At 50.1% G+C, this 20,132-nt stretch overlaps 1 protein-coding gene across 8 annotated transcripts in view; it reads right to left on the bottom strand.

Annotated features, from left to right (window-relative positions):
* Positions 1-20,132, bottom strand: part of ARHGEF9 (Cdc42 guanine nucleotide exchange factor 9) — a 188,862-nt gene that overhangs the window by 159,018 nt on the left and 9,712 nt on the right. For 4 of the 8 annotated variants that reach the window (XM_023926763.2, XM_086850900.1, XM_086850901.1 and 1 more), the window contains one exon: positions 2,644-5,369. In XM_023926763.2, coding sequence (XP_023782531.1) covers positions 2,644-5,301 — 2,658 coding nt within the window. In that variant the 5' untranslated portion in view covers positions 5,302-5,369. Of the gene's footprint in view, positions 1-2,643; positions 5,370-7,302; positions 7,480-20,132 lie in introns of those variants that run through there. The other 4 variants (XM_023926764.2, XM_086850902.1, XM_023926762.2 and 1 more) reach the window with 2 other exon arrangements.

Raw genomic sequence — 20,132 nt, 5'->3', positions numbered from 1 at the left:
TCACTTCAGTGGAGACATGGAAAATGGAAACTCTGCCCAAAAACTAGTGAAACCTCTGTGTCATCTTTCACTCCATTTCTCTTATCTCAGAATAAGGATGGCACTGTGATTACAGAGCTGCAGCAGCGTGGATGCAGTAATGCACTTCCCACTGACAATTTGTTCTGATTTTTACTGTTCTTCCAATTCCTCAAAGCAGTTTATCTCCACTGTTTCACAAGTTCCCAGAACACATGAAAGTTTGGGATGGGGTCTAAAACAACTATCAGGGATGTGCTTTTCTATTTTTCTGCATCTGCTTTTATTAAATGCTGTTGCAATGCTCTTTCCTTTAAAGCATCAGGATCAAATCCTACCAAACTATTTGCCCACAATATCACTCAGCTCCTGCCCAAAGACATTAGAATTTTAAAAGGCAAGACCAGGAAAGCAAAAACCAGGGGCATTAATTGCAGATACAACTAAACAGATTTACTTACTGGCAGAGCCCATGTACAGACGCCCTAAATCCCACTCCAGCATCCCTTGTGCTACACCAGCCTCAGTTTCTCACACCATCTCCCCACAGGAGGCTCTGTTTTATGCTTTTTTTGGGACAATGTTTAAGTTGTTTGGGAAATGCTTTCTGCCCTGCTCTGCTCACACACTAAAACTGCTGGGGAACTTGCTCAGAGTACTCAGCCTGGCCAAGCCACCCTGTCCTGGCAGCACCTTCTCCCTGTGGTTGAGCACTTCCCTTGAAATACAAATCCTACAGATAATCAGAGCAGCCTGGAGTGGAGGCAGCAGAGCCAGCAACTCCTCAGGAACAGGTGCCAGCAAAGAGATGGACTGAGCCCTAAAACAATAAGAGGCTGGAGTTTGCTGCTACTGTCACGCTCAGGCTGAAGTTACTCCTCTTCCATGTTTATTTTTGGTAAAGCGTTTCCGAGTGCCGCTCCCTGATGGGAGATAGGCGAGCAAATCCCTGGGGTATCTCAGCTCATTTGTTACTGGAGCTGCTGGCAGACTCTCCAGGGCTCTTCCTGGCCACGAGATCCCTTCCTCAGCCTCCCTTCGCTCTGGGTTTGGTGCCACCACCAGATCTCTGTGCACTTCTGAACCTGCAGCAGGAGTTGCTGGGGTGCAGGGGGTGTCCACAAGCCAGGTGGGGCTGGCTGCTCTCCCTCCCACCCTGCTGCAGCTCCTGCCCAGAGGAGCCAGCCCTCCCTGCCAGAGGAAGCGCGGCAGCCCGGAGGTCGTGTGCTATGGCCACGCTCCACGGGAACTCGGGGGAGGTTTCCGGCCCAGTTATCTCAAGCACCATATTTAAATGTCTTGGTCAAGCTGCAACAGCTGAGCTGGGACTTAGGGCATCTCCTGTTCACACAGCTGAGTCAGGAAAGCGCTGGGATTGTGCCCTGAGAGCGCTGGGAACAGACAGGCAGCCCCTGTGCAGCTGTGGATGCTCTGGGTGAAGATGCTGCTATTCCCCTCTGCTCCACTCCATCCTTTCGTGCCTCTCTCATCTTGCTCCTGCCCACAACACTTTCAGCTTGGTCCCTGTGAGGGGATATCAAACCACATCCCTCTCAAGCTCCTCCTAAAAATGCTTCTTCCAGAAACCCCAAGTGACCAAGCACTACTCACTCCTCTGGGGTGCCTGGGATTACACAGAGAGCTTCTGTAATTCTTTGTATTACACAAAATGGAGCAGAAAAACAAAGCCAGGAATAACTAACAATACTGCTGCCTGTTTTAGCTGCGAGTCAGAAGTTCAGATTTTTTCCCCACAGCATTTCTAATCTGCTGCCAATTTTCAAACACTTCCCCTCCTGGCTCAGAAGTTACTGTGACCCCTTTTCCAACAGGCAACAGTGTCATCACCTCTGGAATATCTCTTGTCTCACCAAACCCAAAAGGAAAAGAGAAAGTTTCTTCACAAATCAACGTAATTTTTCTACCTGGCAGCCTGAAAAAAGAAAGAGAACATTCCAGCCTCAGCTCACCAGGTACCCAAAAGAACCCTAAAGCTGGGCTTCACTCTGGCTCCACAGGACTTCTGATGTTTTGTGGCAATAAGCTGGACAAGACAGATTGGCAACACCCAGAACAGACCAAAATGCAATGTCCCCATAAATGTTTTGAGGATTTTAAGGACTTTGAAAGACTTGCTTGTACCAGACAGGAAAGTCCTGCCATGACTGCAGCCATCAGCATTGCCCAGCTTTCATCATCGCCCACTCCTCATCATCACCCACCCCATCACTCCTACATCTGCTTTAGGTAAGAAAATACAGAGGCAAATTACTGAATTCTGTTTGCCCACAGCACACTTTTAAACTCCCAGTTTGCTAAAACCCCTCTTCTAAGGAGCTTCTACTTCAAATGAACCTAAATGCAGAGAGGAAAAAAACTAAAGATAGTGTTTAGGAATGCATGAACTGCTACAGCCTCTTCAAAAGACACTGATACACACAAAAGGTCACAGCAGGAGCAGCTCTGGAGGTTTAAGAGCTCAGACTCAGACTGATCTAAAAGCTGCTGCCACCATTCACAGAAACCCCAATGAAGGATGCAAAAAAACCACTTTCAAGTGTGAACCAACTTTTTGAGATGTACAACAGCGTGATCTTACTGCAAACCTCACAAAGTTGCTCCTACCTTTCCATTTTTGAGGCGTCCGGAAGAGACAATCCTCGAGACGTGCACTTGGAAGGGCCTGCACTCTGTGCTGCACTCAAACTCTTCCACTCTGTCCATGACCTCCACAGAGTTTTGCTCCACAAATGAAGCGGTTCCCCGCGTTTTAATGCGGCCACCATGCTGTTCCAAACCCTGCCTTTTCACTGTGGAACACTTTAAAAAAGTCACTACAGAAAAGTCCACGTCGGCAACTGCGGAACAGCCCATGTCCGCAGCATCCAGAACGTTCTCGGGAATGTTGTGAGAAGGTGGCAGGTCCCTGCCCATCACCAGACCCTTCTCCAGAGAACTGACAGTGTCTTGGCTCTCCTCAGTCAGAGCTGCCTGGGAAAGGTGGATCAGAGCCTCAGGTGCTGCAGAGAAGTCACCATTGGCAGCTGGGGAATGGCCCAAGTCCACAGTACCCAGCTTATTCACAGGAAGATCAGGAGAAGGTGGCACATCTCTGCCCACAGCCTGTGATGTCTCTGGAGTACTGCCCGAGTCCTGAATCCCCAGCTCACCTCCCAACAAGTCTTGCAAAGGCAGCTCAGGATTTCTCAAGTCCTGATTATCCAGTTCTGTCCTTGAAATTTCCTGAGCCACAGCTGGAGATGGATCCGTGTCTTTAGCAATCACTGGGGCACAAGCCATGTCCTCGGTATCAAGTTTAGTCAGTGATGTCTGTGGAAGGTGGGTCTGAGCCTCAGTCACTGCAGGAAAGGCACCATCAGCAGCTGGAGAAGAGCCCAGATCTGCAGCATCCAGATTACTGGCAGGAAGATCAAGAGAAGGTGGCAGATCTCTGCCCACGACCCTCTCCAGGGTACTGCCACTGTCTTGAACCTCCAACTCACCTCCAGACAAGTTTTGCAAAGGCAGCTCAGGATTCCTCAAGTCCTGATTATCCAGTTCTGTCTCTGAAAGCTCCTGAGCAACTGCTGGAGATGGATCCATGTCTTTAGCAACCACTGGGGCACAAGCCACATCCCCAGAATCATATTTAGTTTGCGATGCCTGTGGGAGGTGGGTCTGCACTTCAGTTTCTGCAGAAAAGTCCCCTCTGGCAGCTGGAGAACGGCCCAGGTCCCCAGTATCCAGACTAGTCACAGGAAGATCAGGAGAAGGCAGCAGGTCCCTGGCCACGACCTGGCTCTTCTCTGGCGTCGTGCCCAAGTCCTGAATCGGTTCAGCCAGAGTTTTCTGTGGAAGTTCAACCAGATCCTCAGAGGGATCTTTGCTGTTTAGCTCAGTGAAAGAGCCATCTGCCAGCTCTGCCAGCTGGGACATGGATGGTTCTGGCCCAAAGGGAGGAAGTGAGGTTTCATTAAGCCTGTCATTGCCACTGTCCAGGCCAGAGGAACCAAGGCCGTTCAGCCCATCTGTGGTTTTGCAGTGCTGCACGGGCTCCTTCCCCGCCAAGCTCTCAAAGCTCAGGTTCTCCCATGTGCCTGAATCCGGGGACTGCAGACAGGCTCCCACCGTGCAAAAGGCCTTTGCGCTCTCGTTCTCGATAACCAAACCCTCTTTGGGGGAGGCAACATCCTGTCTGCGGCCTCGGAAACTGCGCTGAGGCCTCTTCTCATCGGGGGAAAACGCCCTCGAGGAGCCTCGCAGCCGCCGAGCTGCCTCAGCCACGCTGCTTAAGAACCTCACAACACCCCCAAAGTGAGTGGCTTTGGCGGCACCGTTTGATTTCTTTCGCTGGCTGAGATTCTCCTCACATCTCGTATCAAAGTCAAAGTAAGAAGCGGAATGATCGGTTGTATTTTCTAAGTTCTGGAAATTGGTTTCAGCCCTTTGATCTGGGAGCTTTGAATTATCTTTGCTAGCTAATGAAATTCCTTTCAGATAGCTCCAGACATCAGAGCTCCTTCCTCTCCTGCTCTCCTGTGGGAGCACAGCACACCTCTTTTGATTGTCCCCTTCTGTAATTGCAGGACTCTTAACGTGTTCATAATTCAAAGACTCGCTCTTCCTGGCTGCTATTCTGTGGCAGTTACCATCATTATCCTCACCGTGTAATCTGCCACTAATATCCCTGAGACATTTACTTTCAGTGGTATCGAGTTCAGGAATGCTGATGTTCAGCTCTATGTCCTCAAAAGAAGAGTCCAGATCCTCGATGTACCCCGCGTACGAGTGACGGGAGGGTCTCCGGCCATCGCCCAGCTTCTTAACCCTGTAGACAGCTCTCTGCCCACTGCAGTGAAGGTCCTCCTCAGGGTCACACACATCCTGCACTCTGGATGCTCTCAAATCCACGTTCTTGGCTGTCCTGGAGGATCTCCCCTTTTTTGACGAGCGTACCCTCTCCATGAAGGATGGCTTTTTTAATTCTGAGACCTCAGAGGCAACTCCCAGCAAAATCATCGACTGGGGTCTGTCTTTATTCGTAGCGAGTCCTTTCCTGCGTCTGACAAAATTCCAGATCCGGCTGCCCTTGGTTGTCTTCTTAAACCTGTGTGTTTCCTCCTGCTCACCGGGGATCGCGTCGCCGGAGGCGCAGTGCTCAGCACCACAGGCCTCCAAGGCATCGGTGCTCCCTCCCTCCATGTTTCCTTGGAAAATCCTGTTGGCATATCCATTGGGAATGCTCACGGAAGCAGTACGCTGGAGGCCCTCTAGAGCTTCCATCGCCCTGGCTCACAGGCTGGTTCCAGGAGTCACGGATGCATGGTCCTCAGATTGCTTTCTTCACAAGACTTTAAGGGAAAAGAACAAAGGAATGCCATTAGGAGCAGAAAACTTCCAGAAGACACATTTCTTAAAGCATCACAAGTAAAACTTTATCCCAGTGGCTGTGGTGGTTTTCCCCACTGATTCCAGGGAGGCTGAAATTTTGCTTTCAAACCAGATAAATTTTAAAGCTATTTAAATCTGAGTTAAATGACTGAACATTTAGTGACCACAAATAAACTTCCTGCACTAATAAAGTCACCACAAAGTACGCTCAGAATCCCATGAATCACATCTTTGTTTTGCAAGTTGCGGAGGCTCTAAATGCATCAGAGTTCATGGCAGAGAGAGGAGAGAGGAAATTCCAGTGAGTGCCCCTGCACATGTCACTGTCATCTCCACCATCCCCATCTGCCAGGAACTGGCACCATGCTCCCAATAGCTCAGTCTCTTTCAAAGAAAAATCAGGGTGAGCCTTTTCCTGGAAGCAACACAACTCTAAACCACTACAACATCAGAAAACTCATGGAATAGCCAAGCCAGGTTTTTCATACAGTAGCGATGGCACCAGCACGGGAATCCCTCCTGGCACTGGTCTGCTCAATGAAAGCTGCTTGGCCACCACTCAAAGCTACAAAAAACGTGTTCCCTTCAAGTGGGTTCCAGTGGACACGATTAAAAATACAGCAGCAATGGAAACCACTCTGAACCAGCTGTGGGAATACAGCTCCTAAAGCTTCCCTTCCTCTGGAATTCATCTGCCCTGTCTCAATATTACAGCTTCCTGGGGCTGGATCTGCTGCTCCTGGGTTTGCTGTCTAGAAAGCAGAATTACATGTCAGGCACTCCATGGGGTTCAATTCCCTCAATGTCCAATCCTACTCTTAGGAGGAAGAAGGAAGAAATAGTGACATGGGTTTGACAATGGAGAAACTCTCCACTTTCCCCCAAGCAGCAGGAGAGCCACACTAGCACTGTGAACAGTCCCCATATCTACTAAAAACACTTAAACCTGCTATTTCTGTTAAAACTAAGGTTATTAACACAACAGCTACTGCCCTGGGCATCTCATGACCCTCACATTCAGCCAAATGAGTCTGTTTCTACCTTGCCACCACGTCTGCCCCCAACAAGGGATAACCCGTGAGACCCCCACGGATGGCAGAGGCACCACAGAAGCAGAGCACAGCCAGCAGAAACAACCAGCATCCCTCTTTTTATTATGGACAACAGTCATCTGGCTTTCTGTGAGCCCTGCCACAGGGGTTGTGCCAAGCATTTTTGGCACCAGCCGTGCTTAGGGTAGCAAAAATGAGTGTTTGCTGCTGTGGTGGGCTGCCAGATGTCCACTCATGCTGCCCAACTGAGGCAAGGGGGGAAATAAGATGAAAAAGCTGATGGGCTGCTATAAAAATATGGTGACCCCTTTCCAATCACTGTCAACTCGATTTATCACCAACTGATCTGGATAATGAGAAACAAAGATAAAACTAATGCAATGTCTTACCCCCATCCACCATGGCTCAATTTCCCCATCTTCTGAAGGATTCACCTCCCACCAAAGGGTGCAGAAGGATTGGGAACTGGGAGAGGTATGGTTGGGACATAATAGTTGTCCCTTCCTTCTCATACTTGTCCTGGGCTCCTGTGGGGCCTTCACAGGCCACGGATCCCGTCAGGAGAACCTGCTCCGTGTGGGGCCTCCACTGGTTACAATTCTTACCAGGAATCAGCTCCACAGGCTGATTCCTACCAGGAACATCCCCTTGCTCCTGTGTGGAGCCTCCAGAGGTCTCATTCCTGCCATGGGGAGCCATCACAGGCTCCATTCCTGTCAGGAGAACCTGCTCCTGCACGGGGCCTGCACAGGCCGCAACTCCTGCCAGGGATCATCCCCTGTTCCAGCACCTCATCCTCACCATCCTCACAGACCTCAGTGCTCACTGAGCTGCTTCTCACCTTTTTTTATCCCCCCATCACTCCTCCTGGCCACTTTTGCCCTTTATTAACCATGGGAGGTGCTGCCAGGGCTGCTGCTGGCTCTGCTCTGGTGGAGCCACCGGTGGTACCGGCTGTACCCAACACACCCCACGGTGACACAACGTCACTGGATACAGCCAAATACAGCCCACAGCTACACATCCTGAAGGAATACAGCCAAATACACCCCAAAGTTACATATCCTAAATGTACCCTACCAAATACACCCCACACAGTTGCACATCCTGAGGGAATACAGCCAAATACAACCCACAGTTACACACCCTAAATGTCCACTGCCAAATACAACCCACAGTTGTACAACCAAAATGTAGCCTACCAAATACACCCCACAGTTACACACCCTAAATGCTCATTGCCAAATACACCCCACAATCACACATCCTAAATGTCCAAATACAATCCACAGTTGCACAACCTAAATGTACCCTACCAAATACACCCCACAGTTACACAGCATCACTGGATACAGCCAAATACACCCCACAATTACACACCCTAAATGCTCATTGCCAAACACACCCCACAGTTATCAATCCTAAATGTTCATTGCCAACAACCCCACAATGACAAAGCATCACTGGATACAGCCAAACACAACCCACAACTACACACCCTAAATGTCCACTGCCAAACAGTCCCCAGCCCAGCCACACACTGCCAAACACAGCCTGTGCAGTCCCACAGCTCTGTGGGTACCTCCAGGTACACCCCAGAGTCAGCCAGGCGATGATGCTCCACATGCTGCCCCGCTCTGCTTCAGCCATCTCTTTCCTCAGCCTCTTGTAGCCACCACCACACACGTTCTAAGAGAGAACTTCCTTCCCCAGACACTTCTGGGGCCTCAGCACCACCTGCCTCCATTTAAACCCTGTAGCAGGAATTCATGTGCAAGCTGTGTTGTCATGGGTCCCTGCAGAGACCACAGAAGCTTTTGTTCCCAAAAAACCAAGGGTTGAGCAGGACCTCCATCTGGTGCCTGAGGAGGAGACCAGCCCCTCATTTCTCAGGCTGTCGCTTTGGGATGTGAGTTATTCCCAGACATTCCTGCTACAAATTAAAGACTAACACATTGGAATGGGTTGGAAGGAGTAGGGGGGGGAAAAAAAAAGAAGAGTATTTCAGTCATTTCAAGTCGTGCAGCCAACTGGCAGCAAAAGACAGAAATCACAAACGGTCCTCTTATTTTGTTTGTTTTCTCTTGCCAGTTTTATGTTTTATTGGTTTTGGCTGGGTGGATCCTGAGGAAAGAAGATTCAAAGGGAAGAGGCTTGCCTGTGAAGTCTTAGGAGGGATGCTAGCACAGAGGAGACGGGCTGTTCCTCATGTGGCAGGGAAAAGAGAGCCCATAACAAGGGACAGATCCTGCATAGCCCTCCCCAGAGAAGCAACAGAATCCAGTATCACAGGGCACATGGGTGGCCTAAAATTTAAATATGGTGGGGGTTATATATATATACTTTTTTTTTTTTAGCAGCTTTAAAGCAGATGTAAATTAGAGCTGCCACTATGAAGCCAGACACAAGTGCTGTAAGCAGAGAGGAGATCCATTCTGTGATCAGTGTTTGGTTCCTCCTCTCCATCTCCCACCACAGCCTCACCTGGACCTCTCCTCATCTTCAAAACCACCTTGTTGGTGTTTGAATTCCCCCCAGTGGCACCTGCAGGACTGCACACACTAAAACCACAGGCTGACCTTGGCAGGAACCACCTCCCAGCGCAGCTTCCTCGGTGCCCATTGCCCCTGAGCCAGCTCCAGCCCCAGCTCTAAACATTCTATAACCCACAGCAAATAACCACCAAGACAAACCCCAGCCAGCGTCCCTCACTCCTCCCTGAGCAGGAGCCAAAATCTGCTACGCTCCATCGCCCCCTGGAGCCGCTGAACGCAGCGCCCACCGCTGTGCCAGCACCTGCAGAGCTGCCTGGGGGAAACCTGAGCTTCCCATCAGCCAAGCACGGCAAAGGTGGCTTAAACAACCAAACCACATGGCCTTGGGGCCATTCAGGCCCACCACGACAAAATATAATTTGAGCATGGAGGGCAGCAGCCTTAAAAGTGTCTGATGAACCACTGCTCACCTTTCTGGGTGCAGGGGAAAGAGGTTTTGAAGAAACAGCTATTAGTCAGAAAACTACACCACTTGTCAACCACATGTTTATTTTTCCCCTCCTTGAGCTGCAGTTGCAGATGTCAAGTTGCAGCAAGTTACCACCCAGCAGCTGAGCTGGGATTACCATCACTTGAAGCAGAGCTTTAACCACAGAAAACACAACCACCTTCTGCCTCTTCCACTGCCCTCACATTACCTGAGCCCAAGGAGGGTGGCTCAGCCAGGTTTGGAGAACAAAGGCTCGTGTGTTTGCTCTCCAAAACACACCAAATCTCACCTGGAGGGGAAGATGGTTTTGTAAAACTCCAGCTATCAACCAAACACTGCCAACAGCTCCAGTGTACAGGGCCTGTGTGGGTCCCTGCCTTGCCCTGCTCTCCTCATCACAAAAGCCACAGCCCTTCATTCTGAAAATTCACCTTCCTTTTCCAGGTCACTGAGGGGGATGAATAAACTGAGATTAATAAAACCCCCAGCCAAGGGCACCAGGTGTGTTACACAAACATCTGTATCTACAGCCACGAGTCCCCCTTCTTCAAATTCCTTCCATATTTTGTGCGTTATCCCAATCTCTAAGAAAGAAATAGGTGCTCTGTATCTCAGTGGTGATTGCACAACATTCCCTTGGCAACAGGCTCTTCCTGCGTGATACAGGTGGGAGTAAGAGCAATTTTGCTCCTTTTCAGTGTGATTTAGCAGCCAGCCAGCAGAAATAACAGCACAGACCCAGGGAACACCCACTGAAGTTTACAGTTCTCATAGCCTTAAAGGCCACTGAGTCAGGCCCGAGCAATCAGAGCTGTCCCAAGCCACCCCTCAGGGAGTGACACTTTCCATGGGCAACCTCCTGCTGCTGAGCTGCTCTACACAGGTTATCCACCAGCAGAGCAACAGCAGGCTGTAAAACCAAGCTAAGCCACACCACCAGCTCCAAAGGCAGCAGGGTAGCAAGACCTGCTAGAAAGGAAGCATCGATTAGGAAAGGTCTGATCCAGGCTGAGTTTTCTCAAGAGATTGGTGGAAATAAACTGCTCATTTAACAGCACACAGCTCAGGCTGTTTGCCAGGCAGGCACCACACAATCCCTGAAATCTTCAGATCGTTGCAGGTTTTGGGGCAACAAGCAGGAACAAATTTTTAGAAATATATATTTAGTGCTCTGAAGCACGAGAAGGGCACTGACAGAGCTTGCCCAGAGAAGCAGTGGCTGCCCCTGGATCCCTGGAAGTGTCTAAGGTTGGGTTGAACATTGGGGCTTGGAGCAACCTGGGGTAGTGGAAGGTGTCCCTGGCCAGAGAGTGGAACAAAATGATTTTAAAGGCTCCTTCCAACCCAAACCATGCCATGATTCCAGCATCTCTCAGTGTTGTGGGATGCTGGAGCACACATATTCCAGGTTCCAGGCAAATGGTAAATCCCTTCCGTCAAGTGATCCCGAAGAACTATTTTGATTTGAACCAGGAGAAACAACAAACCTTTGAAGGGAACAAAGAGGAAATTGGTGGTGGGGTTGCCCTTGGGGCAGCCTAGACAGGATCATGTGTCAGAAACGTGCTCTCCACCACAAAGCCACTGGCTCAAAGCACCTGGAGAGACCCCAGGTCATCCTGGAGGGTTTTTGGAGGATAGAGAGGGTCTGAGGCTCACTGAAGCCCATGTGCAAGGAGAAGCTGAGGGGTTCAAACGATGTCAGAATAGTCAGTACAAAAGCCCAGCTCCTCCTGGCACTGTGACAACCTGTGCTGTGCTGGATGTGTGGAACAGTGACTCCAGTGATGCTGTAAGTTTTGGCGTTTATATTTTCCAGGTTCTGTGTTGGTTCATAACTCTGAACTTCAGATAAAGCATCAGCCAGTTCTCCTCACAGCCCAGGCAGACACAACAATCCTTTTCCAGCCCCAGAACCAAGGACACCGCTGCAGCTTCAGCCCCAAAAAGTGTGAACAGCAGGGAATTGAGGAGAGCAATCTGGGAGGATGGGACTGCATCACCTGCAGCTGGAATTGCACAATTAACCCCAATGTGGAAATGAACCAAAACTTATAAAGGTGTGAAAACTGACCTGAGGTCCATCTTGAGTGTAGCCTTGGCCAGGCTGTTGCACTGCCCAAAGTGATCCTTTAAAGGCATTTTAATAAATCCCCATTTTATTCTGTCCAGCCTCTGTCCCAGGAGCCTCTCAAGGCATCACCAGACATCCCTCCAAGGCTCTCCATCCCCCTCCTCTCACCTCTCAGCAGAGCTACATTTGCTTCCAAACCCCTCGTCCCCCCCAGCACCACAAGCTGGAGCCAACAGGCGCCAACAGCCTCGCCGAGCGCTGCCAGAGCTGGAATGCACCGAGGGCCCCTGGGGACACGATCTTCCACTCGGCTCTTCCTCTGCAGGATCCAAAATAACAAACAAGAAGGAGCCTTTGGCCATTGTTTTTCGGGGAAGGGGGGTGACGGGGAGAGGGCACGCGGCGCAGCCTGCCAGAAGGCATGGCTGAGCTAAGGAAGTCCTGCCTGGGCTTCGCTGTATCCGCTCCTCTCCAGAAGGGGTGGGGGGAGGCAGGAAGGAGAGAAAATAGAGAACAAATGATCATATAACCCTTGAGAGAAACCTGTCTGCTCTCGGAGAGCGTATTTAGCCCAAGCATGCAGCGCCTCTTGCTATACAAAAGAAAAAGAGGAAAGAAAACCCCGCCAGTTCTTCCGTTACCGTGTTCTACCACTGAAAAAAAATGGGAGGAAACAGATGTTGAGCTCTCCAGCGTCAGGAAATTATCTCTTTCATGGGGGTACAGTTACTTCAGTGTATTTAGGTCAAACAAATAGGGGGACAATCGTGACTTCTCCCCCTTTTTGTTTATGTCTCCTCAGACATTTCAGACTTGCTGGGTGCCGCATCCAGGGACCAAGGGCAGAGCTGTGTTTGCTCACAGAGCACACCCTGAGGATGCAGCCTGATGATCAAGGCCTTGTCCACCTGGCAGATCCCCACCCCACAAACCACCGCAGCCCCTACAAAAATCCAGCCTCCTCTGCTTCTGGGTCAAGGAGGACAGCTTGCTGCTGGGCCCTGGCCAGGCATGGCAGCACTGCAGCTTGATTGTTCACTTATTTCAATAGAGGTGGAAGGAGAGACCTGGGTGAAACATCTGCAAAAGGGATCTCCAGGCCATCAGCGAGCGCAGTTACGACTTTCCGGCGCTTGGCTCCCCAAGGAGCGCGGGGCCCGCGGCCATAGGAAGCGACCAGAGAATTGAACCAGCATTTCACATGCTCTGCAAAATCCCTTCCACAGGAAGCTAAACCCCTTCATTAGGAGCAGGAGGCAGACAGGGGAGCAGTCTGAATCCCTTCCCAGTCAGGAGTGGACAGACATTATCAAAACAATGAGTTTTAGAATCACAGGATCGTTAAGATCAGATAAAACCCCCAAGATTGATTCCAACCATCAACCCAGCAGCACCACCACACTGACCACTAAACCATGTCCTCAAGTGTCACAGCCACACACTTTTTTTAATATTTCCAGGGACTCCACCACTTGCCAGCAGCAGAAGGGACCCTGCAGCAAGGTTTTCCTCCATCTCTGAGGGCAGACTACCAGACAAGATAACCCCAGGCAAACACGACACGTTCCCTGTGGCAGCAGCATCTGCCCCACATGGTTTGCACTGGTTTAAGCCAAAGCTTTTACAGTCCTGGATCTGCATTTGTGCTCCTGCTAATTCAATCTTCACCGGGCAGACGGATGGATGCACAGACTGATAGCTCCAGCCCTGGATTTATAAAAACGGAACTCAAAACTTCAGGCTGAGTAAATCAGTTCACTCATGTATAATTTAAACATTACTTCCTTCCCATTTCAGGGAGCTTTAGAGTTTGTGCTGTGGCTAAACACAATGAAATTAGAGCAGGAGATTCATTTTGCCTGCGGCCGAGGGGGAGAGACAGAGTTGCTCCACTGCATCTGTCAGACAAAGCGGGCTGGGGCTGGTGCTGCCAGGCAGGGAGCAGCTCACTGCAAACACCACAGCTCCATGCTGGAGATGGGCTGGCACTGCCAGACAGCTCAACAGGGCACTAGTCCTGGCCTCTGCAGCACACGGGGCGCTAAAACCTCACAGCAAGCCTTTATACACACAGGGAAAGGGAGGGAGCCAGCTCCTTGTGCAAAGCTGAGCAGGAGAAACTCGAAGGAAGAACACAGAGATATAAAATCCCCAGAACACAGCTGGAATGAAACACTGAATACATGAAAGATCAGTTCTTGCTGAAGGTGGATTTCAGACCAAGCCTCTCACAAAGCCCACACAACTCTGGTACTGTACCTGGACTAAATGTTCCTCCTCCTCCTCCCACTGCTGACCCAGGAGCTGCAGATTCACCCCCTGCCCACTGAACCATGGCAGCATCACCCCTTGCACACTCCTCCACATTCCTCCTTTTTTGTAATTCTAAATTCTTCTGCTCTACAGAAAATAAACCTGAGGTGAGTCCTGAAGAGATCCAAAAGGCTCCTTTTGGTATTGTTACCCAGGAGGGACAGGAATCCCCAGGAAAAGAAGGAAGCCTGAAGAAGGCTGAAGAATCATCTGCCAGCACAAGGTTGTTTTGATGCACAATAGCTGTTCCCCCAGCCTCTCCAGCTATTTGGCACCAACTGTCACCATCCTAATACCAAAATATCTGCCATTACATGTAGATTATTTAAGCTGTTCAGCAGTCAGTTGAAAGTAGTTAATTATATGTAAGAACATTTAATTACTATCCAGTAAGAACTTTAATACCACAGTGATGAGCCAAAACACAATAGAGCAGGCAGATTCAGGGGTCTACACCCATCCACACCCCTTAAAGTCAGCTGAACAACACTGAACCACAGCTGCCATCCTCTGGGAAGCAACAACTTCATGGTGCTGGTGACATTACCCTGCATTCCCAATTAGTCAGTTTGGAAGAGATGCCTCAGGAACTTTATAGCTTTGACATTTCTTAAAAATCCTTGCCTTCTCCACAAATCCCTAAGCAAGAAAGAACGGTCTGAACATCAGAGCAGAAATCAGTAGCCAGCGTTTAATTGTTTATATCTTGAGACAAAGATAGTGTCTAAATAATTGTCTATTGTATCCCAGAGACAGCACAGGAAAGCTCTTCCCCTCGCTGGGAGCCTGCAGGTCACACATGCTTCTGCCATAACATTTGCTATAAATAATCCTCGCTGAGCCAAGCTCTGGGCTAGGTACAGACCAAGGCAGCACTGTGCTCCTATCGGTTTCAGCCATTAGCCCTCCCCAGAGAGTGCATATCCTACCCTATTGTTCCTGCTCAAATGTTTGAAAGAATTATTTTTTCCTTGCTTCTTTTGTTTGGGGAGTTTATTTATATTTCCTCTTTGACAAGGAATTACTACTAGAAGAAAGGAGTGCCACCTTCCACGGCAGCTCGCCGATGCCAGCGTTGAGATGAGGAGCGGAGGGTCACGTCGGGAGGATACTGCCATAGCCACAGAGCTCCCAGCCTGGGATTCTGAGCTCATGTAGGTTCAGCACATTCTGATCAGGATTAGAAACAAAGAGCTGTGTGCCAATGCCAGCCCCAAATTCGCATGCACAGGCTCGGAGCGCAGGCAGCGACGCGTTCTGCTCAAACATTTCCAAGGATTATTTCAGCAGGTTACTCAGCAACCCCCTGACGTGGTCCTGGTGATGTCAAAGAACACCTTACCTCACCTTCACTGCCTCACTTCCAGCCCTATTTCTGTTTCTCCAGACAGATCCTAAGTGACCTGATCCTCTCAGGCAGCTGCAGGGGTGGGATTTACCCTCTTCTCCTTTCCCTCAGAGCAGTTGGACACAACCACAGGAGCATGGGGCTGGCTGGCTCTCAACTGCCCAAGCACCTCATTGTGGAAAACGCAACTCATCAAACACAGCTTTTTGAGAACAAGGTGAGGTATCTCCCTGCCCTGCTTCGAAACTGGTGACAAATCTCACTTCAGAGCCCCAGCTATCAAGTGTACAAACATCTTTGTCCCCAGCAGCAAACTATTCCTTGAAGAATCTCCTGTTGATTCCACAAAATCAATTCAGTTTCTGGCTGTTGATGTCCCAGACAGGCCCATGACACTTGCTGTGCCTCTGTCCATCACAGCATTCCAGGATATCCAGCTCAGGAAGGCAGGTGGCCTTGCACTAAATTGCTTTTAGGCACATGAAAACACTACTCTGGTGTTTCTAGAAAATCAGTGACTGCCACGTGCCTGGCCTGCTCCCAGGCTGGGATTTTTCACCCCAGAAAGGCATTTTTAAGGGCCACATAAAGAACTTTTATTGGTTTGACACCTACCTACATTTTCCCTCACAAGGTTGGTGCAGAACACTCAAAAGTCACAAGGTGCCTCCTAGACAGGCTGACACCTTTCTGCTGCTTTCCCCCTCAACAGCAACAACCAAAAATCCCCTTTATCTGCACCCAGATCCATTGCACATGAACCAGCAGCACACACTGAGCCCAGGCTGGCACCCAGGGATGCTCTGCAGGAACTGCAGGGTGGGTGATGTCCGGAGCCCAGCGCGGTGGGCTGGTGCTGCTGCTGCTGGGGTTGGTGATGTCTGGAACCAAACTTGGTGGGAATTCTGCTGTTGGGGTGATGTCTGGGCCCCAACATGATGGGAATGCTGTTTTTGGGGTGATGTCTGGACCCCAACATGATGGGAATGCTGCTGTTGAGGTGACATCTGGAGCCCAACCTCAGTGGGAATGCTGCTGCTGCTGGGTTATCCTGCATTTGTGCAGCCCAGCCTGGCCCAGCTGTCCCTCATCTCCTAACCCAAGGCTTCAAATCCACACTTTATCAACACCAGCCAGCCAGGCCAGTCCCACAGGGACACTAAAGCAGCCCAGCCAGGGTGAAGAGATGGGGAGCACAGCCCTGTCTGCCCCATGCAGTGTCCCCAGCCCGGCTTTGTCCTGCAAAAGGAGCTGTCAGCTCCCATCGCTCACGCTCCAGGGCTGCTCGAGCCAGCCACACTCCGCTGGGGCCACGCAGGGAGCCACCACTGCAGCCAATTAACACCACTGCTTATGAGCTTTGCACCCCCTGCCCCTGCCACAGGGATGGGGCAGTGCAGGCACAGGTGGCCACACAGCTGTGCCTCCTCTGCCTGCTCACACTTTCTTTTTAGGATCAAAACTCAGCAGAGCAGGAGCAGCTAAAGGTTCCCTTTGTCCCTATTTATGGAACAAATAATCTTTTTACAAGGAGCTGGGGATTGTGTCCTGAGCATTAAGCACCTTTTTATTTCACCCTTTTCTATATTCTGTATATTCTGTATATTCTGTAGTCTCTCCAATGGCTCCTTTTCAGCAGCAAACAAATTTATTGCCATGTGTGGCAAAGGTCTGTACAAAAGCCACAAGCAGGGGAGGACAGGACCAGTCACCCTGAACGTGCCCATCCCCTCTGAGGTGCAGATCCAAGGATGAGCCCAGCACACCTGCAACTTCACCCAGGCTTTAAAACACAAAGAGCTTGGGAACACGTGCAGGCAATATCTAGTTTCTGCAGGAAATTGCACAGCGTGGATATCCAAACATTGCCATCAGGCAAAAAACAACATCTTGATTTGCCAGCTCATGTCACACAAACCTAAATTCTTTATGGGTGACAGTGCTCAGCCAGTGCTGAGCATACACTTCCACAAGCTCTGGAAAACCACAGCAGCCAGGCATGAGGTTGCAAATCCTTGGAAAAGATGAGGATACGAGCTCTGCAAGGATGTGCACCCTGTGGAGGGTGCAGCAAGCCACGGCACCCCAGCTCGTGTGGGGTTTCCAAGCCTGCTGAGCTGCTGCAGAACTCCCACGCAGGCTCCACGTGCCTGCACAGGCAGGGCAGGAGCAGCCCCAGCTCCCAGGAGCTCCCCAGCGCTGCCAGCATCCACAAAACCTGCTCAGCTCTCTGCTTGGCCCTCCAGAGTTGTGCCTTTCTTGTGGCTGGAGCACCAAGGCAAACCCCCCCCCATGGCTCCCAGGCCATGTGCTGACCCCTTTCCATCCTGAAAAATCACCTCCTACCCATGGGCTACAGCACTGCCTGGAAATCCAGACCTTCAAGGAGCCAATCCTTCCTTCCCACCCTTTTTGAGAAGCACCAGAAGTGCACTCTGAGCTGTGCTCATCCCCACACCTTTGGCACACGGGCTGTGAAACACCCCAGGACTTTGGGGTGAAGGCAGAAATATTCTGACAGGTGACTGGTCCCAGCAACAGCACCTTCCCAAAACCACTGTGATTCACAGCTCACGTCAGCAGTGTGGAAAAAGTGACCTCTTCTTCCTTCAGAGGAAACAACAGACGTGCTTAAACAAAACAAAACAAAAAAATAAAATAAAGAATATGGGCTTGTCCAGCAGAAAACCTGAGCAAAACTCAATTCCCACAGAGCCAGAGGGATCTTCCATTGACTTTAATCTCTCTTTTTCTTGTCTGTCCTTAATTCACTCTCCCTCTTCCCTACAGCAGAAGGCAAAGGAGTGCCAGCCCAGCAGAGGCACTTGCAGAACAGCTGCTGTTTCACAACTACCTGCAGCAAGAAAATCAAGAAACCTGACAGAGCGTGCCAGAAATAATCTCCCTGAAAGACAGAGCACTTGGGAAAGGCTGCAAGGAGCCATTCCTGGCACAGGGCAGCTGGGACACAAACACTGGGGCAGGGAACCCCAGAGCCCCCAGGGGTGACAGGATGGGCCCAGCAGGGCAGGAATGAGGCAGGAAAGAAGCACCCAGTGAAAAATCAATGAAACCCACTGAAATCTTTGTCATCCTCACATCCAAGGCATCACCCTTGCTTCATTTGTTCCAGCCCTGGCAGAAGCCTGTGCTGAACTTCCCTCCCAAGCTGCCCCTCCCCTGGGTGTACGAGCACAGAAGGAAGAGAGACATTAATTAAGCCTCTCATCTGGGTTATATAGTGATTTTGAGGCTTGTCCTGTGCAGGGCCAGGAGCTGGACTTCAGCAATCTTTGTGGGTCCCTTCCAACTCAGAAACACAAAATTCTGACCCATCTCTACAGCAGTGCAGCTCCACAGCCACCAGACCAAACCCAGCTGTTATTTATCCAGCTTAAAACATGCTGTCCCCACACCTCCACAGGCAGAAATCCCAATTTAAACCACGTCAGGCTGAACCCAAAAAGAGCAGATTAACAGCAGGCTCTGAAGGCTGCTTGGCTGGACTCTGCAGAGGATCCTATCCCAGACTGTTGCTGCTTTAGAAAAGCTCCTGCACGCTGAGGAAATCTCCCAGACACCCCTAACCCAGCTCCCTTCTGGGGGAAAGCTGTGCCTTTAACACCAAAATCAGATTTCCCACTGAATTTGTGCCAATCACGTGCCTAAACTAAACTCAAATTGGGGGTCCCAGTATTAATTCTTGCCATGTGTTATCCTCATAAAGCAGAGGGGATAGAAAGAACCAAGGAAGGTCCTCCAACACCACCTAAATCCAGCATTTCCTTCCTGCTTCCAGCCAAAGCTGCACCTCCTTTTGTGAGTTTGTGGGAAGATGTGCAATGCTTTGGATTTTCTGAGCAGTGCCTCAAGGAGCATCCAGCAATCAACCCATGTTCCATGGAGTTTACAGCATCCTACAGTAAAGCTCTTCCCAAAAAAAAAAATAAAAGAATTCTTCTTTTTCAACTGTCTTAATTAACACACTCACTCTGTAGCTGTAAATAAAGGTGAGACTTTCCAGGAATCAAAGCAAGGTGCTCAGAAAGATTGCAGAGTAATTATCACACACCATGTTCCAGCCTGAAATTGCAGGAATAGATTCCCTGCACTCCCCACAGACCTTTTTTGTGACATTGCCCTCATCCTTTATGGGTGCAAAACCCACTGATCACAGAGGAGCTTGAAGGAGCACAAACATGTAACTTCCATAAATCCTGCTGCTTCCTCCTGGGCTCTGGACAAGGGCAAAGCCTTCAGAGGAAAGAGGCAAGAACTCCATTAAGGAGCAATTATGGAATAATCTGTGTCTCGGAGAAAACTGCTTCTAGCTGTGTCAAACATGGGCTGGGTTACATCATTTATTTACTTCCATTTTATACAAATATTTCTACCTAATGCAACTCATTATCTTTACAAAAGTTTATTTAAATATTTGGCTTTAATTATTATGGTGAGAAGTCACAGGGACCAATTATAGACCAGAGAGAGGCCACAGAGGAGTTTCCTGCCCTTGGAGAATTACAGGGATGATGCTGCAGCCCTGGGTGAGAGAAAGCAACCCATGAAGGGTCAGAAGCGAAAATCCCTTCTGCAGGATCCCTGTCTGCAAGCACCAACTCATTTACACCATTCCCAGCATCAGACCTGGCCAAAGGTCCCTGTGGACAGCCCAGCTGAGGAGCCCAGCTTCCTCCTCCTCTCCCTCCTCATGGCTCAAACATTTGCATTTCCAGGGGGTTTTTGTGGCCCCGTTTCTCCCTGCACACCTGAGGTGCTGGGACAGGCCTGGCACCCTGTGCCGAGGGGCAGCACCTCACCCCAGTCACTAACTGCCTTTTTTCCTGTTTTTCCTTCCTCCAGCAGCTCTCTTTTAGGAACAGGAGTGCAGCCTGTTCAATCCCAATTGTTCCCCCAGAGCCCTCCCAGCTCTGTTTGCCACCAGGAAACC

The sequence above is a fragment of the Cyanistes caeruleus genome, chromosome 14, assembly GCF_971803275.1.
Source record: "Cyanistes caeruleus chromosome 14, bCyaCae1.hap1.1, whole genome shotgun sequence".
Classification (NCBI taxonomy): domain Eukaryota; kingdom Metazoa; phylum Chordata; class Aves; order Passeriformes; family Paridae; genus Cyanistes; species Cyanistes caeruleus.
Note: the sequence above shows the minus strand (reverse complement) of the source record. Positions and strands in the feature narration are given on the sequence as shown.